Raw genomic sequence first — 18,134 nt, 5'->3', positions numbered from 1 at the left:
AATGTTTAGTTAATGATGTGAATACTTATGTCACCAACCGTTCAAGACAAGGGTTTTCTTAGAGGAGCTTCATGCCACAGCAGTGCCGGCACATCTTCCACTATTTTTTACGTGGGTTTGTGGCGATTGCATACACAAAGTTGAGCTTGCCCTCCTCTCTTGCTCTTTTAAATCTACAGTGCGCCGTCTCTCCTAGAGTCTCATTCTTTTCCATTGTTCCTCTCTTCCTCCATCTCTCTCTCTCTTGTTTGTCAGTGTGCTGGAGCAGTTGTACTTGCGTTGTCTCTGGGCAGTTGGCTTCTTTGTGAGTGTTGGCAGCAGGGCCCGTGGTGGGGTAATGAGGACGGATGCCCGTGCGTGGGAAGAGCCGGCTGCTTTGTAGTGTGTCACCACACAATGCGAAGGTTCTTGGAAACGTCTAGGCACGGCACCGCAACACACACACACAAAATCCCCACGCCAAAAGAATGTCAGTTTTAGGCGAGACAGTTTGTCTCTGAATTAAGCTCTAATGAGATCACTTCTTGTGTTCGCAGCCGGTGTCTCTAAAAGGGAGGCTTTGCCTTCAAACGTGTCTTGGAGGAAAGTGACACCACCTGGCAGTGCTATAGGTTATGCATTGGTAATATTTTGTGCTCTTTAATAATGTCTAACTCACACGTAATGTATTATCATAATATCCAGTGACATGACTGAATCCATACCATTAAGAGCGCAAAGCTGACAAGCCCACAGTGAGGGCACTGTGACATCCTGGAAATGCCTGGGAACATCCCAGTAAAATTGATTCTTCTGTCACAGAGCGACAGCAAACAGAACTTATGGTTTTATTACTCTTGATTCATTTTAGTGAGTTTAAAACAGAAGTTAATAAGGAAGACTGCATTTAAATGATTGTTGTTAATAAGAACTTATTAGTTTATTACCTCAACTGACTCAACCTATTCATCCAGTTTCTGTTCCAACTGCCATCGATGCGAGAAAGATTTGGCTAATATGTGTGAGCAGGCAAGGCAAGTTCCCATTTTTAGGTTGGTCTGAGTGGTCAAACAGCACTCATCAATGTTAAAATGATTAGGATGCCAGTCAAATTAAAGAAGCTGGGCTTTACCGTTCACAGAACCCATACATAAATTCCAGTCATACACTTTGGTTTTAACAATGAAATAGCTTGGGGTAAGAAGCAAGTAGTTAAATGTTTAATATCTGACAACCTATGTAGGCCTACAACAGAAATGTTAAAAACAGTGATGCATACCACTTTTTTTTTAGTAAAATTTAGCCATTTTGATATTGTATTTAAAAATATAGACTATAATTTAACTGAATTAATAACTGAATGTGACAAGACAAGAAACATTAACAGAATCAGTCGACATATTAAGCGCTAATTGAATGTGGGTATATTTTTAACATGCACACGTCAGGTTAGACGCCATATTGAATATAACATGGATAAAACCGAGGCTGCGGGTGATAGACTTGCAGCCTTTTCAGTGGCATGCACTATATAAATGTCCTAGATCACATAATTTTCACAACTTACAACTTCAAAAATTGCATAATGGGGTTTTTGTTTTTACTACAAGAAATACATTTTTTTATACATTTTTTAGTATTCATAGTTAAAATTTCATAGTTAATTTTACTCATCCTTATGTTGTTCCAAAACTATCCCTTTATGAGGGATGGAATAAAACTTCAGATAATTTTACATATAGTAGAATAAACTACAGTATGCAACAGGTAATATATTGTATATATCCATATATTAAATCGCTTAAACCGGATTGTAAAATCTCGTCTCATCATTACAATTTGCCCGCTAAGCATGCTTAGACCTTATTCTAGCTTGAAGGCAGCAGGAACGTCAAATATGAATCTTTCAAAACACCTGATTAATGAATAACGATCTCTGGAAACGGTGTCAGTGATTAAATATCGATATAACACCACCGCGTATCCGATGCGATCCGTTTTGGTTTCCTGAGGCGCATGTCTCGACACCGAAGCGCTGAAGACGAGTGCATATTTTGGGAGGAGACCTGCCGTGAGCGACGCGCAGGAGGAGCCCTGATTCAAAACAAGCCCAAGTGACTGTTATACACTATGAGCTCACCTCACCAATCTAACGCTCGTTCATTCGTCCGCGCAGCGTCTCTGTCCCTGCAAACATGTCCACTTGGGGCCCACATGGGCCTCACTTGGGCTAGTTGGGCTTTGGCTGGGCATGGGCTCAGAGTGGGCTTTGTTGTTGGGCCCCACATGGGCAGTAGATGGGCTAAACTCAGTGGGCTCCAGCTAGGGCTCCACAAGATATTATGTTTTTATATATATATTCAAAATTAATTATGTCAGACATGGATGCTTTTTTTAACAATAGCCACTAGGCTAGGGTCACTTTTTATATGAATATTATTAGACTATTAAGCTATTTAGAAGCCATAACAATTTAATAGTGGTCTGAAGCACTATACAACTTTCAACAGACAAGTTTGCCACAGCAGGTTGCACAAAATGTTCAAACCTAAGCAGTGCGCACTGTGTGCAGCGCACATCCGGAAAGCTCCACCCCCATCACTGAGCGAAAGAAGTTTGCCCAGCAACAATTTTGCCGCCTTGAGTCTGCTGTCCGTTAAGGATCCATTACGGTGTCGACTGGACAAAAGACAGGTAAGACTCTGCTTCAATGTATAATAAACAGGGGATGATTTTACAGTATGATGTATGTTAACCAAAAGCTTTTTTGGAAAGTATTAGTTAAGAGGCCAGGGACTAGCTTTTCGCGAATGTAAACAATTAAACCTGGTTAAGCATGCGTTGAACAGACGAGTTTAATTTATCAAGTAAATATCATGCATAGCTTATTTTGAGTGGTTGATTTGAATATATTGTTTAGAAGGATTTGATTGCGAACTTGTTAGCAAGGCAGTCGAACAGGCAGTTAGCAAGCTGTTAAAAAAACCCCTCTAAAATGTCCATTTCTCCGCTTTTACCATCTGGTGGCATTTTAATGTTTGCACTTGTTGCATTTACAGTTAAAGCAAAAACACTGATGAAAGTCCATTTGATTGTCAGCAATGTTTTATCGGCTAGGGTGTTGTGCCAATAAGGCACTCATTGCCGCCTGGATTTGCATCCCATGGCCGCGGGAGCACGCAGAGAAGCGGAGTTTAACTGCTGCACTACGAATTCACCTCTTAAATAGAACAAATAGCGACGTGGAAGGGTTTTCCATAGTAATAAGGGACTTATTTATCTAAATAAATATGTTTATTTGTCTGTTACATTAAGGCGACGTGTGAATTGTTTGCGTCGTTTAATATTGTGGATTAATCTACAGTGTTTTCCTAAGTTCCATATGGCCATGCACTTTAGCTACAAAGGCCGACTGATACAGGGGTTTTCCTACATTTTACAGCGCACACTCTCACCGTCTTCAAACACGATCGAGCAGAGAGAGAGCCCCGCCTGGCCGCGCGCGCGCACACTCTTGCGGTCTTCAAACAGCACGAGCGCTGTCTGGCTCTCTCTCCCTCGCGCATATTAATCGAAATCAATTGAAACACGATAGTAAAGGGTTCGGCCTTAACAGAGAGATAAATGCTATCTTTCAAATAGTTTACTTATCAAATTGAAGGCTACTAAGAACAGATGGTAGAATCAGCCACATTAATACCAGCTTACCAAACTATATGATTTGCAATTGTACTCTAGAGTTTGTCATTCCCGATCCCCTGTAATCATAGCTAAAAACTAAATTGCTTTTTTTTATTTTCTATTTTTTTAATATAGAATAATGGAGTGTTCAGAAAGAACTAAAAGGAGTTAAATATCAGTGAAAGTGGAGGAACATTTGCGTCTCCTTGAAAAGGAGTCTATGATTGATGATTTGTTGGCACATGACTCTGAAAACGAATACCAACTGGATGATTTGTTAGAGCATACTGAAAGCGAAGATTCCATGGACACTTTCTAGGATGCTTGTGATCAGAACTGTTTTGAGAATTCATCAATTGATTTAGAAGATGAAAATTCCTCAGATTCTTTTTATGATTTTAACATTTCCTCATAGACACAAGATGTTGAATTGCCTCAACTTCAAAAGATTTGTTACAGAATAGTGGCACATCTCCAGAAAACAAATAATGTCAAGTTGACTCAACTAAACTTTTTTTTTTTTTTCTATCACAGACAACTTATTTTCAGTTCGTACTGTTATCTACAAAAGTTGAGTCAAAAAGAAAAAGCTAGGAGAAATTAGTACTAAGATTTTTTTTGTTGTTGTACGAGATTTTTACAGTGTTGATTTTTGTATGGTGCATCCACCCTCAGGTCTGTGCTGACACCTGCACCGCCTCCATCCACCCTGAGGTCTGTGCTGACACCTCCACCGCCTCCATCCACCCTCAGGTCTGTGCTGACACCTCCACCGCCTCCATCCACCCTCAGGTCTGTGCTGACACCTCCACCGCCTCCATCCACCCTCAGGTCTGTGCTGACACCTCCACCGCCTCCATCCACCCTCAGGTCTGTGCTGACACCTCCACCGCCTCCATCCACCCTCAGGTCTGTGCTGACACCTCCACCGCCTCCATCCACCCTCAGGTCTGTGCTGACACCTGCACCGCCTCCATCCACCCTCAGTTCTTCACCATCATCTGCTAGGCCGACACTTCCACCACCTCTGGGTAACCTGAGATGGCCTGATGTTTCAACCCATCACCACGTCACCATGTCACCAGAAACCTCTCAAAGACAAATCAGGGGCAACATGTTTGTTCGCATCTTAACACTGATTGAGGAGATGAAAGAGACACAAAAAATCCAGGGGAGGATGTTACAAACGCTTCTACAACAGCGTGGCAACATCGGCACCACCTTCTCTTCTACCCCCAAGGGTTTCCCCCTAAAGACAGTTAGGGATGTGGAAATCATGGAAGAAAAACTGGCAAACCCAAACTTCATGTCCGAACTGGTATGCATGTTAAGTCTAGGGTAGTGCAACTCAATTAAATTTTATTGGGGGGCTTGCAGTGAATTTGATCTGAAACTTCCCAAGTGTGCTCACAACTTTTTGACAAGTTTTAGATAATTAGTTTATTAAATTAATAAAGAGACAAAAAATACCTTGAGATATGTTTGGTAATTGTACCTGAATGAATTTAAAGTTAATTTGCTATATTTCAGATCAATATATTTGTTTTCCTTCATTTTAATTAACACTAACTTTATTCTCATCTGAATTATAAATACTTTATTTCTGTATAAAATAATACTACCATTAAAAACATTTGATTTTGATTTTTTAATCAATGTAGTGATGCCCCTACCATTTCGATTCAATACGAATACATGTACCGTTCCATGCCTAGCTCACACCCATGCTTCTGGCAGTTCTTTCATGTTGAGTGGTTTACTCCAGTGAGCAATATACTGTAGATAAATTTGCTTTGTATTGCCTTTGTTCCCCCTCAGGTTGCAGCTGTGACTGACATAGGAGGGGGGACTGTTGACGAGGCCACAAAAAGGATGATGACTTTTCTCCTAGACCATGGCCTATCCAGGCAGTATAACTTTGTGGGCCGAAATGGGAAGAGAGAGTTCAAGGCCTTAAAACTGTATGAAGTAATATATGGTAGGTGTGCATGTGGATAATGTTTGTCACAATACCCTAACGTTATAAACATGTCAATTTTAAATATTGTGAATGAAGCGTTTGTTGTCCTGGCTGAGCAGTGTGTTCGCACATGTCTCTCAGTTGCTTAGCTTGTGTGTTCAAGAGTGTTATTTCTAATAATAATCTTAATTTATATAGCTCTTTTTTTAACATAGTTGTCTACAGTCCTGGCTGAGTGTTGTGTTGGCACATATGAATTAAGTCACCGTTATATTTGTTTCTTGAAGGAGGCTTAAAGAAAAACGCCATGACCAGCCAAATCACCCGTAAAGATGCCGAGAAGGCGGTCTCCAAGTGGCTCATTGGTGCTAGGGACCGGGGGGGTAATAGACAGGCCCGACAGTCAACCCCTCAACAAGGACTTCAGGCTTCAGGCTCGTTTGAGGTGGAAAGAAACTAATTCTGTTTGTGACAGTGAGGGAACACTGTGCAAAAGCATGTTGTCATAAATTTTACTTAAATAAAATGTAATTAATTCTATTACTGGTATCCTTGTTATTTTAGCTTGTTTAACCCAAGGTGTTCGGGTCTGTGAGACCCATTTTCAATGTTTGCTAAAAGAAAAAGTTACGCTATTTATTAACTGTGTCCTCCTCCTAACTGGGCCTGCTGTGTCTTTTCTGTGTGCGCGAATGTTTTTTTTTCTGCACCTGCTATTCACACACAAAGTAACAAAATTGTTACATTTCAAGCACTTTCACCTGTTCTAAATAAAGTTCTAAGAAATGAGCACCAATAATGATAAAAAATCTTGTTTCTATTTTTTTTATTTTTATTTTTTATAATTGAATTTCCATGTTTTCACACACACATCATATGATCATAATTGTTATCTCACAGGGGTAAATGGCGAATAAGAACCATAAATTATGTATATACCGTTGGTAATATTGAGCTAAAGTAAACATCTGTTAACTATTTTTACATAAATTGTTGTGGCTGTATTGATTCAAAAGCCTAATAATGTGGTGGGTCCACCAGACTCGGGGATATTGGCTGTGTAACAAAAATATTAACATCTTACAATTGTTAAAGAACTGTATGGACTGACTGTAAAATAAGAATGAAAATTTGAATTTGTTCAAATTCCAATTCCCCAAAAATAATAATAATAATAATAATGGTTATTACCCATATGGGTATAATAGCAGGGACCCATAATCAGCCCACATGGGGCCCAGCTAGTGTGGGCCCCAGATGGGAGAAACCTGGGATGCCCAAGTAGGTTTTAGCTAGGGCCCATGTGAAGCCCACCTTCAGCCCATCTGGGCTTGCCCACATGGGGCCACCATGGAACCCCCGGACAAAATTAACTGGCCAATTAACTAACACTCACCAGCCCATATCCATCCCTTATGGGCCCCACATGGGTGTGTTGACAGGGGTGAACCGCTCGCTGTGGCGCATCCCTCCAAGTACCGCTCTTTTTCAGCAACTAACACACCTAACAGTCCGTCCGCCGCCTTACTGACAGACACAACGACAATACAGCGCATGAATTCAAAATTCGCGCCGTTGAGGGAAAAGCGCTCGTGCCCTGCAGAACTCTTGCAACGGCAGAATGACTGAGTGAGAGTGAGAGAGAGGACGCTGTGCTCGCAGTATGGAGAGAAGGAAAGGTAAGAGATTCTCATGTGACAAAAGCCTCTAATTTCGTCAGTGTCAGCTCCATTTACGGCTTACTGACACAGAGAGTTTGTCTTTTAGCGACGTTTTCTTCTTTGCCTGAGAGACATTTAAGCTCAGTGATGAATGGAGATGCGTTTGCCGGTAAGGATGCTCGCGCGAGCCTTAAAATAATGCATGCGGACTCTATGCAGGATGGCATAATTTTTGGTTTCATAATAATTATGCTGAGGTAACTCATGTAGACATAAACATGGGAAGCACAGTTTGAAATGAGCTATTCACGCAAGCGTCTGGGAATCATAACGGAAATGTGTTAATCTGCACGACAGCATAAACATCTCCGTGAATTATTTAGTAGTTATTTTATGAGGGCGCATATGTACACGACTGAATTAGACAACAAAATCCTCTTTAGCTCTCCAAGAAATGTCTCAAATTAAATATAACTCATTATAATCAAATTACCGTTCACCTCCTTGACTAAGCATTAGTGTCGCGAGAATAATCGCTGCCTCTACAGTAAGTTGTCAGTGTATTTCTATGGACAGACATTGTTCATCTGTTAAATGCAATTATTGTTGTCTGATCAGTCTGAGATGTATGATAGGGATAATTTATATTTGTCGAGTTTTGATTATCTCAGGAGACATACCTATGTAAAGTTTGACTTGTGGCATCCTGATTGCAATCAAAGTTTGCATCTGTGATACTGTAATTATCAGGATATCTCAGGCAGCTTAGTAATTGACATTTTTGGAGATTTTTTTTTCTTTTCTTTTTTTACTGTTTTAGTTTTGTTTAACAAAATGAAACTTGCCATTGGCTGCACCAGCCAAACATTTTTGCTTTAGATCTTGTGCTGCCATATTTCATGATTTATGAAAAAGTCATAGAGTCATTACCTCTGTGGATCCTCATTTTCCTTCCTCTCTTCCCTGGCCTACATTTCAACATCCAGGCTTAGAGACAAGGGAACACTCCCTCTCCCATCACTGTTGTCCGGCAGCCTCAGTCTACCAGGGATACACTCATCTCTCTCATCCCTGACTCACTTGCTCCTCCACATGCTTTGAGTATCATCACTGGTGCTATCGAAGAGGAAGTGCGTGAGAAATTGTGCCCATTTTCCACACACACACACACTCCTCCAGCCTAATGGCCTGTGTCTCAAAGGCCCACTCCATCATTACTAATGGACAGGAGTTTAGTCCGTCTGCCGTGGTTTCTCCTTTGTATAAGTTTTAGTTCTCGGTGAGAAATTTGAATGAAACTATTGTATGATTGGAAAGCCAATGGTGTCTGCTGCATCTGAACTTGCTGTTTTGGTGTATCCAGTATAGCTATAACCAGATGCTGTCCAGAAATGCTTTTTGAATAAGTAGGTCATATGGAATTAGTGTTTGCTGTTAAATCCCCAGTCTTTTCTTCATGTTAATTACAGCTATGTGATTTTTCTGTTTCAGTCTCTGTTGAATATATGGAGCTTTATACTCAGAATAAAGACGGATGGTTTTGTAGCACTTATCATTGTCATGCTAATGTACAGCGTTCTAACCATCATTTTATTTAAGCGTCTTATAGAGCAAGATTTTTTAATTAATTTTTTTTTAATCTGGAAAGGAAAACATGACTCATTACAATATCACTATTTATAAAGCCATTTTCATTTAGACTTCAGTGCGCACTGTTTATAAAAGCATTTTTTGTTCATACTTCACTGTTCCCCAAACAGAATTAGAACATATTTTGCTGTGTTTAAAGACTGGATTTGTTGTGCATTTGTACATTGCGTTGTTGTTTTTTCATCAACTGACCCATCACTAAGCCAGCATTTAAAAATTTTACTGACAGTCATGCCTTAGTAACTGTTTCCATCCGCCATTTTCTCGAAATGGCTTTTTCTCTTTTGGAGCATCTGTGCATTTGGCTTGTTTTAATGGCTTGTTTTGTTGCCATGTCACTTCTAATAGTCCAACATGGTACCCAGAGAGGATATTATTATTTTTTTCTTTAAATAAATCTTCAGAGGTTCATGCTGTGGATTAAATTTATGACATTAAAAAGCAAAACAACTACACTATTAAAAATAAAGGTACTTCATGATACCATAGAAGAACCTTTTTGTCTTAATGGTTCCATAAAGAACCTTTCACATCTGAAAAAGGTTCTTTGTGGCGAGAGAAGGTTCTTCAGATTGTAAAAAGGTAAGAAAGAGGAACTTCCACATAGCATATTTAGTATTTAGTAGCATATTTTTTAATAACATAAAAAAAAATCAGGTTTTGATTTTCAAAGATTTATTATATATATAAAAAATCTCCAAAATGTAATACATCCATTGAATCTATACGAAAGTAATTTTTCATACTGAAACTGATGAAAACACTCAACATAGTGAGTTGATCCACATATGACAGCCTCTGAACTTGGTCAATACTAATGTTAAATACAGGCACTGGACTAAAAACGGGTCTTCTTGTTAATGCTATAAATTAATTATAGCAATAAATTAAAATTTCATCAAGAACAAGAACATGGACAACAATATCACATTAGACCACAGAACTTCCAAAATGACATTTCCCTTACATTTAACTTCCAAAAGTGAATTCATCTTTGCCATGTTACATTTATTTAGTTGACTAGTGCTATATGCTGTATTCACATAAATGGCATTAATAAAAACACTAAGACTGACAAGCTACGCAATATCATGTTCATAATCCAATGTGATTCATCTGATGAACACGATATAGCGTAGCTTGTCACTGATCTACGGCTCTGTGTAGTAAATGCATCTGATTAATTTCCATCTGAAAGATTTATCGGTACTATTAATCACAGAATTAGCTTAACTGATAAGATGCACATGGCAATCATGTGATTTATCGTGCAGCCCTTGTTTGTTGATCACAAAGTACAGAGGAAAAGAGGAAAATTAGGATGCCGTGTGTATTCAAAGCATCGCCAGTACTGTCTAGAGTGCGCAGAATGGTGCGCTGTGATTGGATGTTACTTTTTAAACTGTGTGGCATGGTGCACTGTGATTGATTGTGCAGATCACGTTTGTCACGTTTTGGAAAAAAAAGGAAAAAACATGACATAGCTCTATGAATAACGCATTTTGTGTAAAATTAAAAATTGACTTTTCAATACCGACCAGATACACAGATTTGTATATATATTATAATTATTTTTAGGTTGTTAAAAAATACTTTTGGAGAAAGTTTGACTAGAAAATACTATTTGTGAAATTTACTAGCAATATCTGAATGAAAATAGTTTTTCATTTTGATCAATTTCAAGGTAAATGAATGTTACTAATTTTATTTCCTTTTGTGTTGATTGTAACTGAAGAGTCGCAGTGGTGACAGCACATTAGAAATGTTAGGAACAGAGATGTTTTCGCTTTTAATTACTTTTAAATGAAGCTTTTTTTATCTTTTCATTCGACTGTAAGAAGTGTTTACCTTGATTCTGATCTCCATGTTTCTGTGCAATTTAACAATTTATTTCAAAGAAACATGGCAGATAAAAATACTTTCAAGCACTCGATTCTTTCAAGCTCCAAAAAAGCTAATCCATTTGATCCACTTTGTGAACACATTTCCTGAAAGTCACACTCTCCAGTTCATTCAGATCATTCATAGGATATTCTACAAACATTTTCTAAGTTAGCAGCTGTAACTAAAGTGGCCAGATCTATATAAAATACATAATGTGCTCCAGAAAAGCATGCTTTCAAAATCAAAGCCATTTTTGGCTTTGTAAAGTTCTGTTTGATTTGCTTTTTTCTTTTTAAGTGCATGTGCATGTGTGTGTTATAATAGCTCCCTAGCTGTACAGGAGTTGCATCACTCCCAGCGCTGATAATCTATTGGGGAGCTGTGCTGAACAACAGCCACTTCTCTTCTCCTCGGGGTCTGATGATGCAAAGCATTCCCGAGTTTGCCTCAGTGCAGCGTTCCTCAAGGCACTCAAGGCTTTGTCCGCCTCACGTGTCATCTGTCACAGCCCCACTTTGTCCAGTCTGATACAGGGCCGACCACCCTGCCCACTACCTCTCCTCACTAATGACCCAAGACAGCTGTTCCCTCGGGCCCTTCTGATCGCCTCTGGACACTGGCACTCACTGCTGTCACATGTGTCAGCTCGGACTGACATCTGCCTCCCAGCTCTCGAAACAACGCTCATCTCCATTAGATTAGGCGCAGTTTATTTCAATAATTCATCACTTAGACAGCTCTTGTTTCTCCAGCCTTAGCAGCAGAAGTTTAGCAGTTGTCCATTAAGTGTGTGAGTCTCTGTCGCTAATGCTTGTCTGTGATATTAACATAATATGTTCCAAATGACAGTATTCTGTGTTTTTAGAGACAAATATTAATAAAGATGTTGCTGATAGTCTCATCCTGCAAACCCGCCGATTCATAAACTCATTACCGCTGAGACCTGCTGTGCAGAACTCTGGGCAATATGGTGTGTCTGTGACCAAATCTAGTGCACTAACTTCAAAGGCTTCAGTTAAATTTAGTAATCCCTATTTATGGATTAGAAGTACCTAACCGTCTGCGATGCTGAGAAAATAAACTGCTCAAGAGATAAATGAGCAACACATCCTTGTTAACATATTAGACAATGTGAGAGGGCAGACTAATAAATCGCATTTTGTTATGCCAGTGATTCAGACAGACAGACAGAAAAAAGTAGGAAAATGGTGCGAGCTGATTGGAATGTGCCGAGTGTTGTCATGCAGAGAGGTGCGTTCTCATTGGATAAAACTCATCCCTCTTTGATCCCTGGCGAGGCTGCAGAGTTCTTAAGATTTGAGACATTTGTGGGAGGATGTTCTATGGAGGAGAGGGGAGGAAGCTTTAGAGAAAGAAGGAAAAACAGAGGACAGGGTGAAAAAAGTAGGACACTTTTGTTCTGTTCACGACACCTTTTAAGAATATTGTCTGTTTGTGGTAGCAGACGTCAAAGGCAGCTGCAGTCAGTGGGTTGGTTCAGTGAGTACTTCACGCCCTCGTAGAAGAGCCAAAAGCTGATAACAGAAGAGAAGTCCTAAGTGCTGCTTTGTGTTATATGAGAGCAGACTCAGCAGTCCACAAGTAGACTCTCTTTTATGATAAACCAATCCAGATTGAATGATAGGTACTGATATTACCATGTATTTTAATACTGTAGCTTGCAGAATATAATCAGAGAAACATACTTAAAAGCTTTGCTTAGACTACAAGAAAGAAGCCTGCTTCAGAACATCTAGTGATGGGAATTTTAAAGCATTTTGGTGCTTAAACTACAGGGATGCACAATATATCGGCACCTGTTTTGGTTACTGTTTGGATGTTTTTGGCATTTGGGGATTTTTTAATCCATAAGTATTGGGTGATATTATTTTCACATTTAGAGGACCTTTTACTGTCAGCTAACACTCACTTAAAGTTAATCTAAAACAATGCTGGTAATTTAATTAAACTTATTACAAATGCAATCTTTAGCAAAGCTCAAAATTAGTATTAATTTTTGTTATTATTTATTATAATGTTGAAATGCCTAAATTCACTTGTCGCACATAAAATTACAGATTTTATTATTATTATTATTATTATTCATTTATTTAGACACTATAATATAGCATTTTAAAATTGGTCATAACATTCTAGCTACAGCCACTACACAGTCAGCTCCTCCAGTCATTTTAGAATGGATTTCAAAGACTATAAATTATTAAAGGGAGAACATCTAGTGACAAAAACAGACTATACCAGCCAGACAGTGAAGGATGATTCACTGAATAATTGTTTTATATGATTGACTTAGACTATAAATCAGCCATAGTATTACACATACCATGCAATTTGATAATGTTTGTCATTTACAGTAATATATATACTTTGCCAGAGGAGTATTCCCCCCAATGCCCCCCACTCTGTTTTTTAAATGTTTTTTTTTTTTTTTTTTTGCCACAATCTCCTTTGACTTTATCTATATGGCCATTAGGGAATGGTTTTCTGTAAAGCTGATTTGAAGCACTATATATTGCGCTATACAAATGAACTTGATTTGACTCATTGTGTTTCAAGTTTGTGACTAGTCTTGCCGAGAGATGAAAACAGAATATAGATGCAATGCCAGCCAGTTTGATGTGCTTGAATCCTGATTGACCTGCCTTCAGGTGAGCACCCCAAATAAACTGAAGAGCAACGATGAACAACAGCCAAAAAAAAAAAAAAAAATGTGAGAGAGGAAATAGTAAAAGAGGAGGATGTAGTAAGAGGGAGCTAGACCAAAATCAAATAAATGCAGCCTTGGAGTGCATAATAGACTGAGTCTTGAAACGTGTGCAATGTAGGCAGCTCTAGGTTTTGAAACAGAGCCATAATGTCATGTTTTGTGTGCATTTCCCCCAAAATAGCGAGCCCATCCCATGCTGCAAACTTCTCCCAGGGGTTTTAAAGAGAAAGGGTCAAATCTCAGTGACACCAGTGTCGTATCACATTATCGCCAACTATCGCATCCTGTTAGAGTGCATTATATCTCATAAGAAGCAAAGAACTGTTGAAGATGTGGCCCTGGTGGGTCATGTGAGCAGCGACTTATTGCACAGTCTTAATGTGAATATATACAGGTGACCTGATTTTGAATCCAGCTTCTGCCTATAATTTCCAGTTTGTACTTTACTTTTATCACTGAAATGAAAGCAAAGAACAGAAAGAGTAAGAAATGCGCCAATTGCAATTTTTTTGGACGATTACAAGTGTGACCTGCTGATACAGATTTTTGCCATTTTCTTTTTAAGAACTATAATTGACAGCATATACAAATACAAATTTACCTTTTATAATGCAAAACTATTATTTACATAAATAAATAATTAAACATTACAAATAATTCCCTCAATCTGGACTAAGTTACAGATGTTCTCTAACTTAAACAACTCTCAAAATAAAGTGATCTGTGCCTGGAAAGATGCAGAAATAACAATTAACTGAAAATGAGTTGCTGTATATAACAAAACAGATGTAGTTTATAAATGGTCTTTTCCCCCCCTTTATTAAATGTGTCATCTTTCACATCAAATTCTTGCATTGTTTGAGTAAATTCAGTTAGAATAATAAGAAACTGTAGAGTTCTTATCATTCAAATGAAATGTCTTTGTTTGTTTTTTTTTTGTTTTTTTTTTTGTTTTTTACATACAAATAAGACATTTTGGGGAAAATGCAATTATATTTTTAAATATGAAACCCAACCAGCAGTAGTTGACGGTCATTTAGTCAGTCATTCATTCAACTGATTCATTCAAATGGCTGATTCATTTAGAAACAAGGCAATGGGTTACTGCCTGATTGACACACATATGATTCATTCAAAAACGTGGGTTGAAACTGTGAATGTTGCTTTGATTGGAACTATTTTCGTTTGCGAAGTTGAGCTAAAATCAGTCAAATTGTGTATAAAATGCAAGTCACTTAATTCTATCTTCTCATCTACTATTGTATAAAATCAGTGTCACATTGCAATCGTGTTGTTATTCAGGAAAACATCTTGGTTGTGTAATGTTGCTTACCTAAATCATACATTATAATACTTTTTTTTTTCTAACTCAGTATGTCTCTGTAACTTTCTGTGAGTTGCATTGTGTGTACTATTGCACTCATTTGTTTTGATTTCTGCATGAGTCTTTCTCTCATACTCAGACAGGCTGTGCGAGCCTCACCTGGCACAACATAAATACATCCCCAGTTTACACTGAATGCAATAAAATCACAAACATTCTCTCCCAAAAAATGTTGGTAGCCAAATTTCAGAGCTTCACTGGTTATTTTTGTTATTGATGTTTTAATCAGGCTTGTTGTATGGTCTTATTTAGATGTTTGGCCATTAGATTATTTAGGGAATTAAAGGATTTTATGGGAGTAATGTTTGACTGTTATTGATAAGGGCCTTTTATGGATATGTATTGGTCATTGAAATCTCCAGGTGTTTCGCAATGCCAAGGTTACCATACAGACGAGTCATTTCAACAGCATTTTCTATGGTATTGTTCAAGGCTGAGTGAGATTTATTACACAGAAAACAGAGACTTGGGCAGTCAAGAGCTCTACTGCATCCCAAAAAACTGAAATGGAGACTCACTGTAAGCAAACAGACTGAGAGAAAGACAGAGAAACACAGATGGGCCAAGACAGACGGTGAGATGAAAAGGTAGCTCTCACACCCGTTTTTTTTTTTACCGAACTATAAAAGAAAGAGAAATCCTCACATACACATGCACAGCTCTTGATATTTTCCTGCATGTGTTTGGCATTCCATTTTTCTCCAGATATTCTTCAAGTTTAACAACTCCATAATTACCCCCACACACAACTTCACAAAGCGATCCAGGAGGCTAAAGCGCAGCACTGCTTTGAACTTGTTGCTTACAGGTGTTATCAAGGGAACGTACTGCGGCCCACTCCATTCCTCTCCGATTTATCTGCAAACCACAGGTGCCCAGTCACCATGGGAACTACTGCACTTCTAAAGAAGTTACCCAAAAATGAGTCAGTCCAGCTGAAAACAGAGCCGACTGATTCTCCAGCTGACCAGTGTGTGCTTGCTAGCACTGATGTTCAGACAGTCAATCTTAGGGATTTTGAGAGGAACCACAGCATGTTTTCTGAAGTTTAATGCTTATAGTTTTGAAATGGTGCTCAATCACTGGCCAAAACTGCTCTCCATCATCATTCCTATTTGCTTCTTCCAACTACATTTCCACTTGCTTTTTATAGCTGTCCTATATAAAAAGAATAATAAAAAAAATTTGATCTGATTTGCCTAGACAGCAATGAGATTAAATGGAGAGCAAATAAAGACTTTTGCTTCAGTCTTTTGCTTATATTTTTCACCTAAGTAAAATACCCTATTAATTAGGGATATACACAATAAAAATTTGTGGGTGAATTATATAAAAAATAAAATGATGCTCCAGCAAAACAATATGTGTTGTAATGGTGGTACATAATCTTTTTCCATTCTCCACCGTTTCTATAGGGATTGGCAACAAAGGATTTAACACATAAAACCATAAACTTGCAGAGCAACAGTCTGTCGACAAAAATCAAACTTAAGATCTATTTACACTTATCCAAGCTTCAAATTAAAAATGATATTAAGTAGCAATCACAAGACTAATACCAAACCCCTGTCCTTCTTCTTCTAATAAAAAAAATATTCACTGTTCCTAATACATGCATAGTCATGCGATGCAGTATAATTATTCAAAATATGCATATATATATATATATATATATATATATATATATATATATATATATATATATATATATATATATATATATATATATATATATATATATTATTATTATTAGTTTAATTTTTTTGTAAGATGAATTTTTTTTACATATTCTGATAAGAAGGAATACTTTCAGATCAATATAATAATAATAACTATATGCAACCAATAGACTTCGGAGCTCTGTTTTCGTATTAGATTATTCCTGTGTTCTGAGCCTCATTGCATGTTTGGGTGCAATCTGAATAATTATTTTCTGTCTTTGAAATCTGATGTATAATACAGAAAATAAAATGTCCCTTTTAGTATTCGTTTAATCCAAATAATTTAGAAATGTATCAAAATAATAGTTAGTTGCAGCCCTGCAAGCTGTGATTTCGGTGGTGCTTTAAAATGGATGAATTTAGAGACACAACTTCTCAAAGAGCGTCCTTAACATGCTGGGAGTACTGCACACTAAAGCACAGCATGCTAAAATCTACTCCAAGAAGATATCTCCAAAATCCCCTTTAAAGCAACACTGCTACAATAATAATAATAATAATAAATTGTAATAAATAAATAAATACAAAATAAAGCTAAAAATTCTGTCTCTATAGTCATTTCACAGTCGTCTCTTCTAGAGTTTCATAAGAGATCTTAAATGTTGAATTTCTATCAAGACACCTTCAAGTCAATCAAACACCAGAAATTCCAATAAGACCAGATTTTTATTTTTTTTATTTTTTTTAGCTCTACAAATGTACACATTCTTTTTCTATGGAACACAATGAAACAGTAACCTCTGATGATTGCTTTTCCTTTTCCACAATAACTCCATTTCATTATAGAGTTATCTGTGTTCTTTCTGTGAGCTGCAATTACTATCGGTAAGCAAAATGGCATTAATGAGGTCATTTAATCTGACCAATTAAATCACAACAACGTGTTTCATCATGTTAGAGTATATCTCAGTTGAGTATTGTAGTTATTTTGGGAGTTCGAAGGCTTTGATTGTGTTCTGCGAGAAAATCTTGGCAGTGACATTTGTTTTGTTTGGCGGCCTCATGTGCCGCTCGGATGATGCATGACTTATGATTCCCCCATTTTGTGCGGGTGACGCTCAATGTCTCCCCCCCTCTGTGCTCACAGCCCTCCTTTGCCTTTGTTTGTTGTGTTGGAAACTGATATGATAAATCTCCGCAAATGTCACTGACCGAACCATTGTGAACGCAGATGCAGCAGATCAAGAGGGAAGATGAGAGAGAGAGCGTAACTGAGGAAAGGGATGAGAAGAAAGAGAGAGGAAAAATGAAGAATGAGTGAGAGGGCTTGAAAGAGGGATTGTGCAGGAGTTCCACTGTTTGCTTGAGTGGATCAGTCCTGAAACAGAGCTAACCGCCGCACTCCAGCCTGAAGACCTGCCAGCTCACACTCGCTGAGGACAGTCGCCTGTGTGTGGGAGTGTGTGGTTTGCAGTTCTTGTTTGTGTGTGCGTTGTGTGTGTCTCCTGGATGCCACAGGTGTCTGCTCTGTGTACACGGCAGATAA

At 38.1% G+C, this 18,134-nt stretch overlaps 1 protein-coding gene across 4 annotated transcripts in view; it reads left to right on the top strand.

Annotated features, from left to right (window-relative positions):
- Nucleotides 1-18,134, top strand: part of LOC113064011 (teneurin-2-like) — a 156,192-nt gene that overhangs the window by 43,756 nt on the left and 94,302 nt on the right. For 3 of the 4 annotated variants that reach the window (XM_026234507.1, XM_026234505.1, XM_026234503.1), the window contains exon 1: nucleotides 7,071-7,299. The exons of the other annotated variant lie outside the window; for it this stretch is intronic. In XM_026234507.1, coding sequence (XP_026090292.1) covers nucleotides 7,284-7,299 — 16 coding nt within the window. In that variant the 5' untranslated portion in view covers nucleotides 7,071-7,283. Of the gene's footprint in view, nucleotides 1-7,070; nucleotides 7,300-18,134 lie in introns of those variants that run through there. 4 annotated transcript variants of the gene reach the window in all.

This window comes from Carassius auratus, chromosome 46 (assembly GCF_003368295.1).
Source record: "Carassius auratus strain Wakin chromosome 46, ASM336829v1, whole genome shotgun sequence".
Classification (NCBI taxonomy): Eukaryota; Metazoa; Chordata; class Actinopteri; order Cypriniformes; family Cyprinidae; genus Carassius; species Carassius auratus.
The sequence above is the reverse complement of the archived record's forward strand: the minus strand, read 5'-3'. Positions and strand labels throughout refer to the sequence as shown.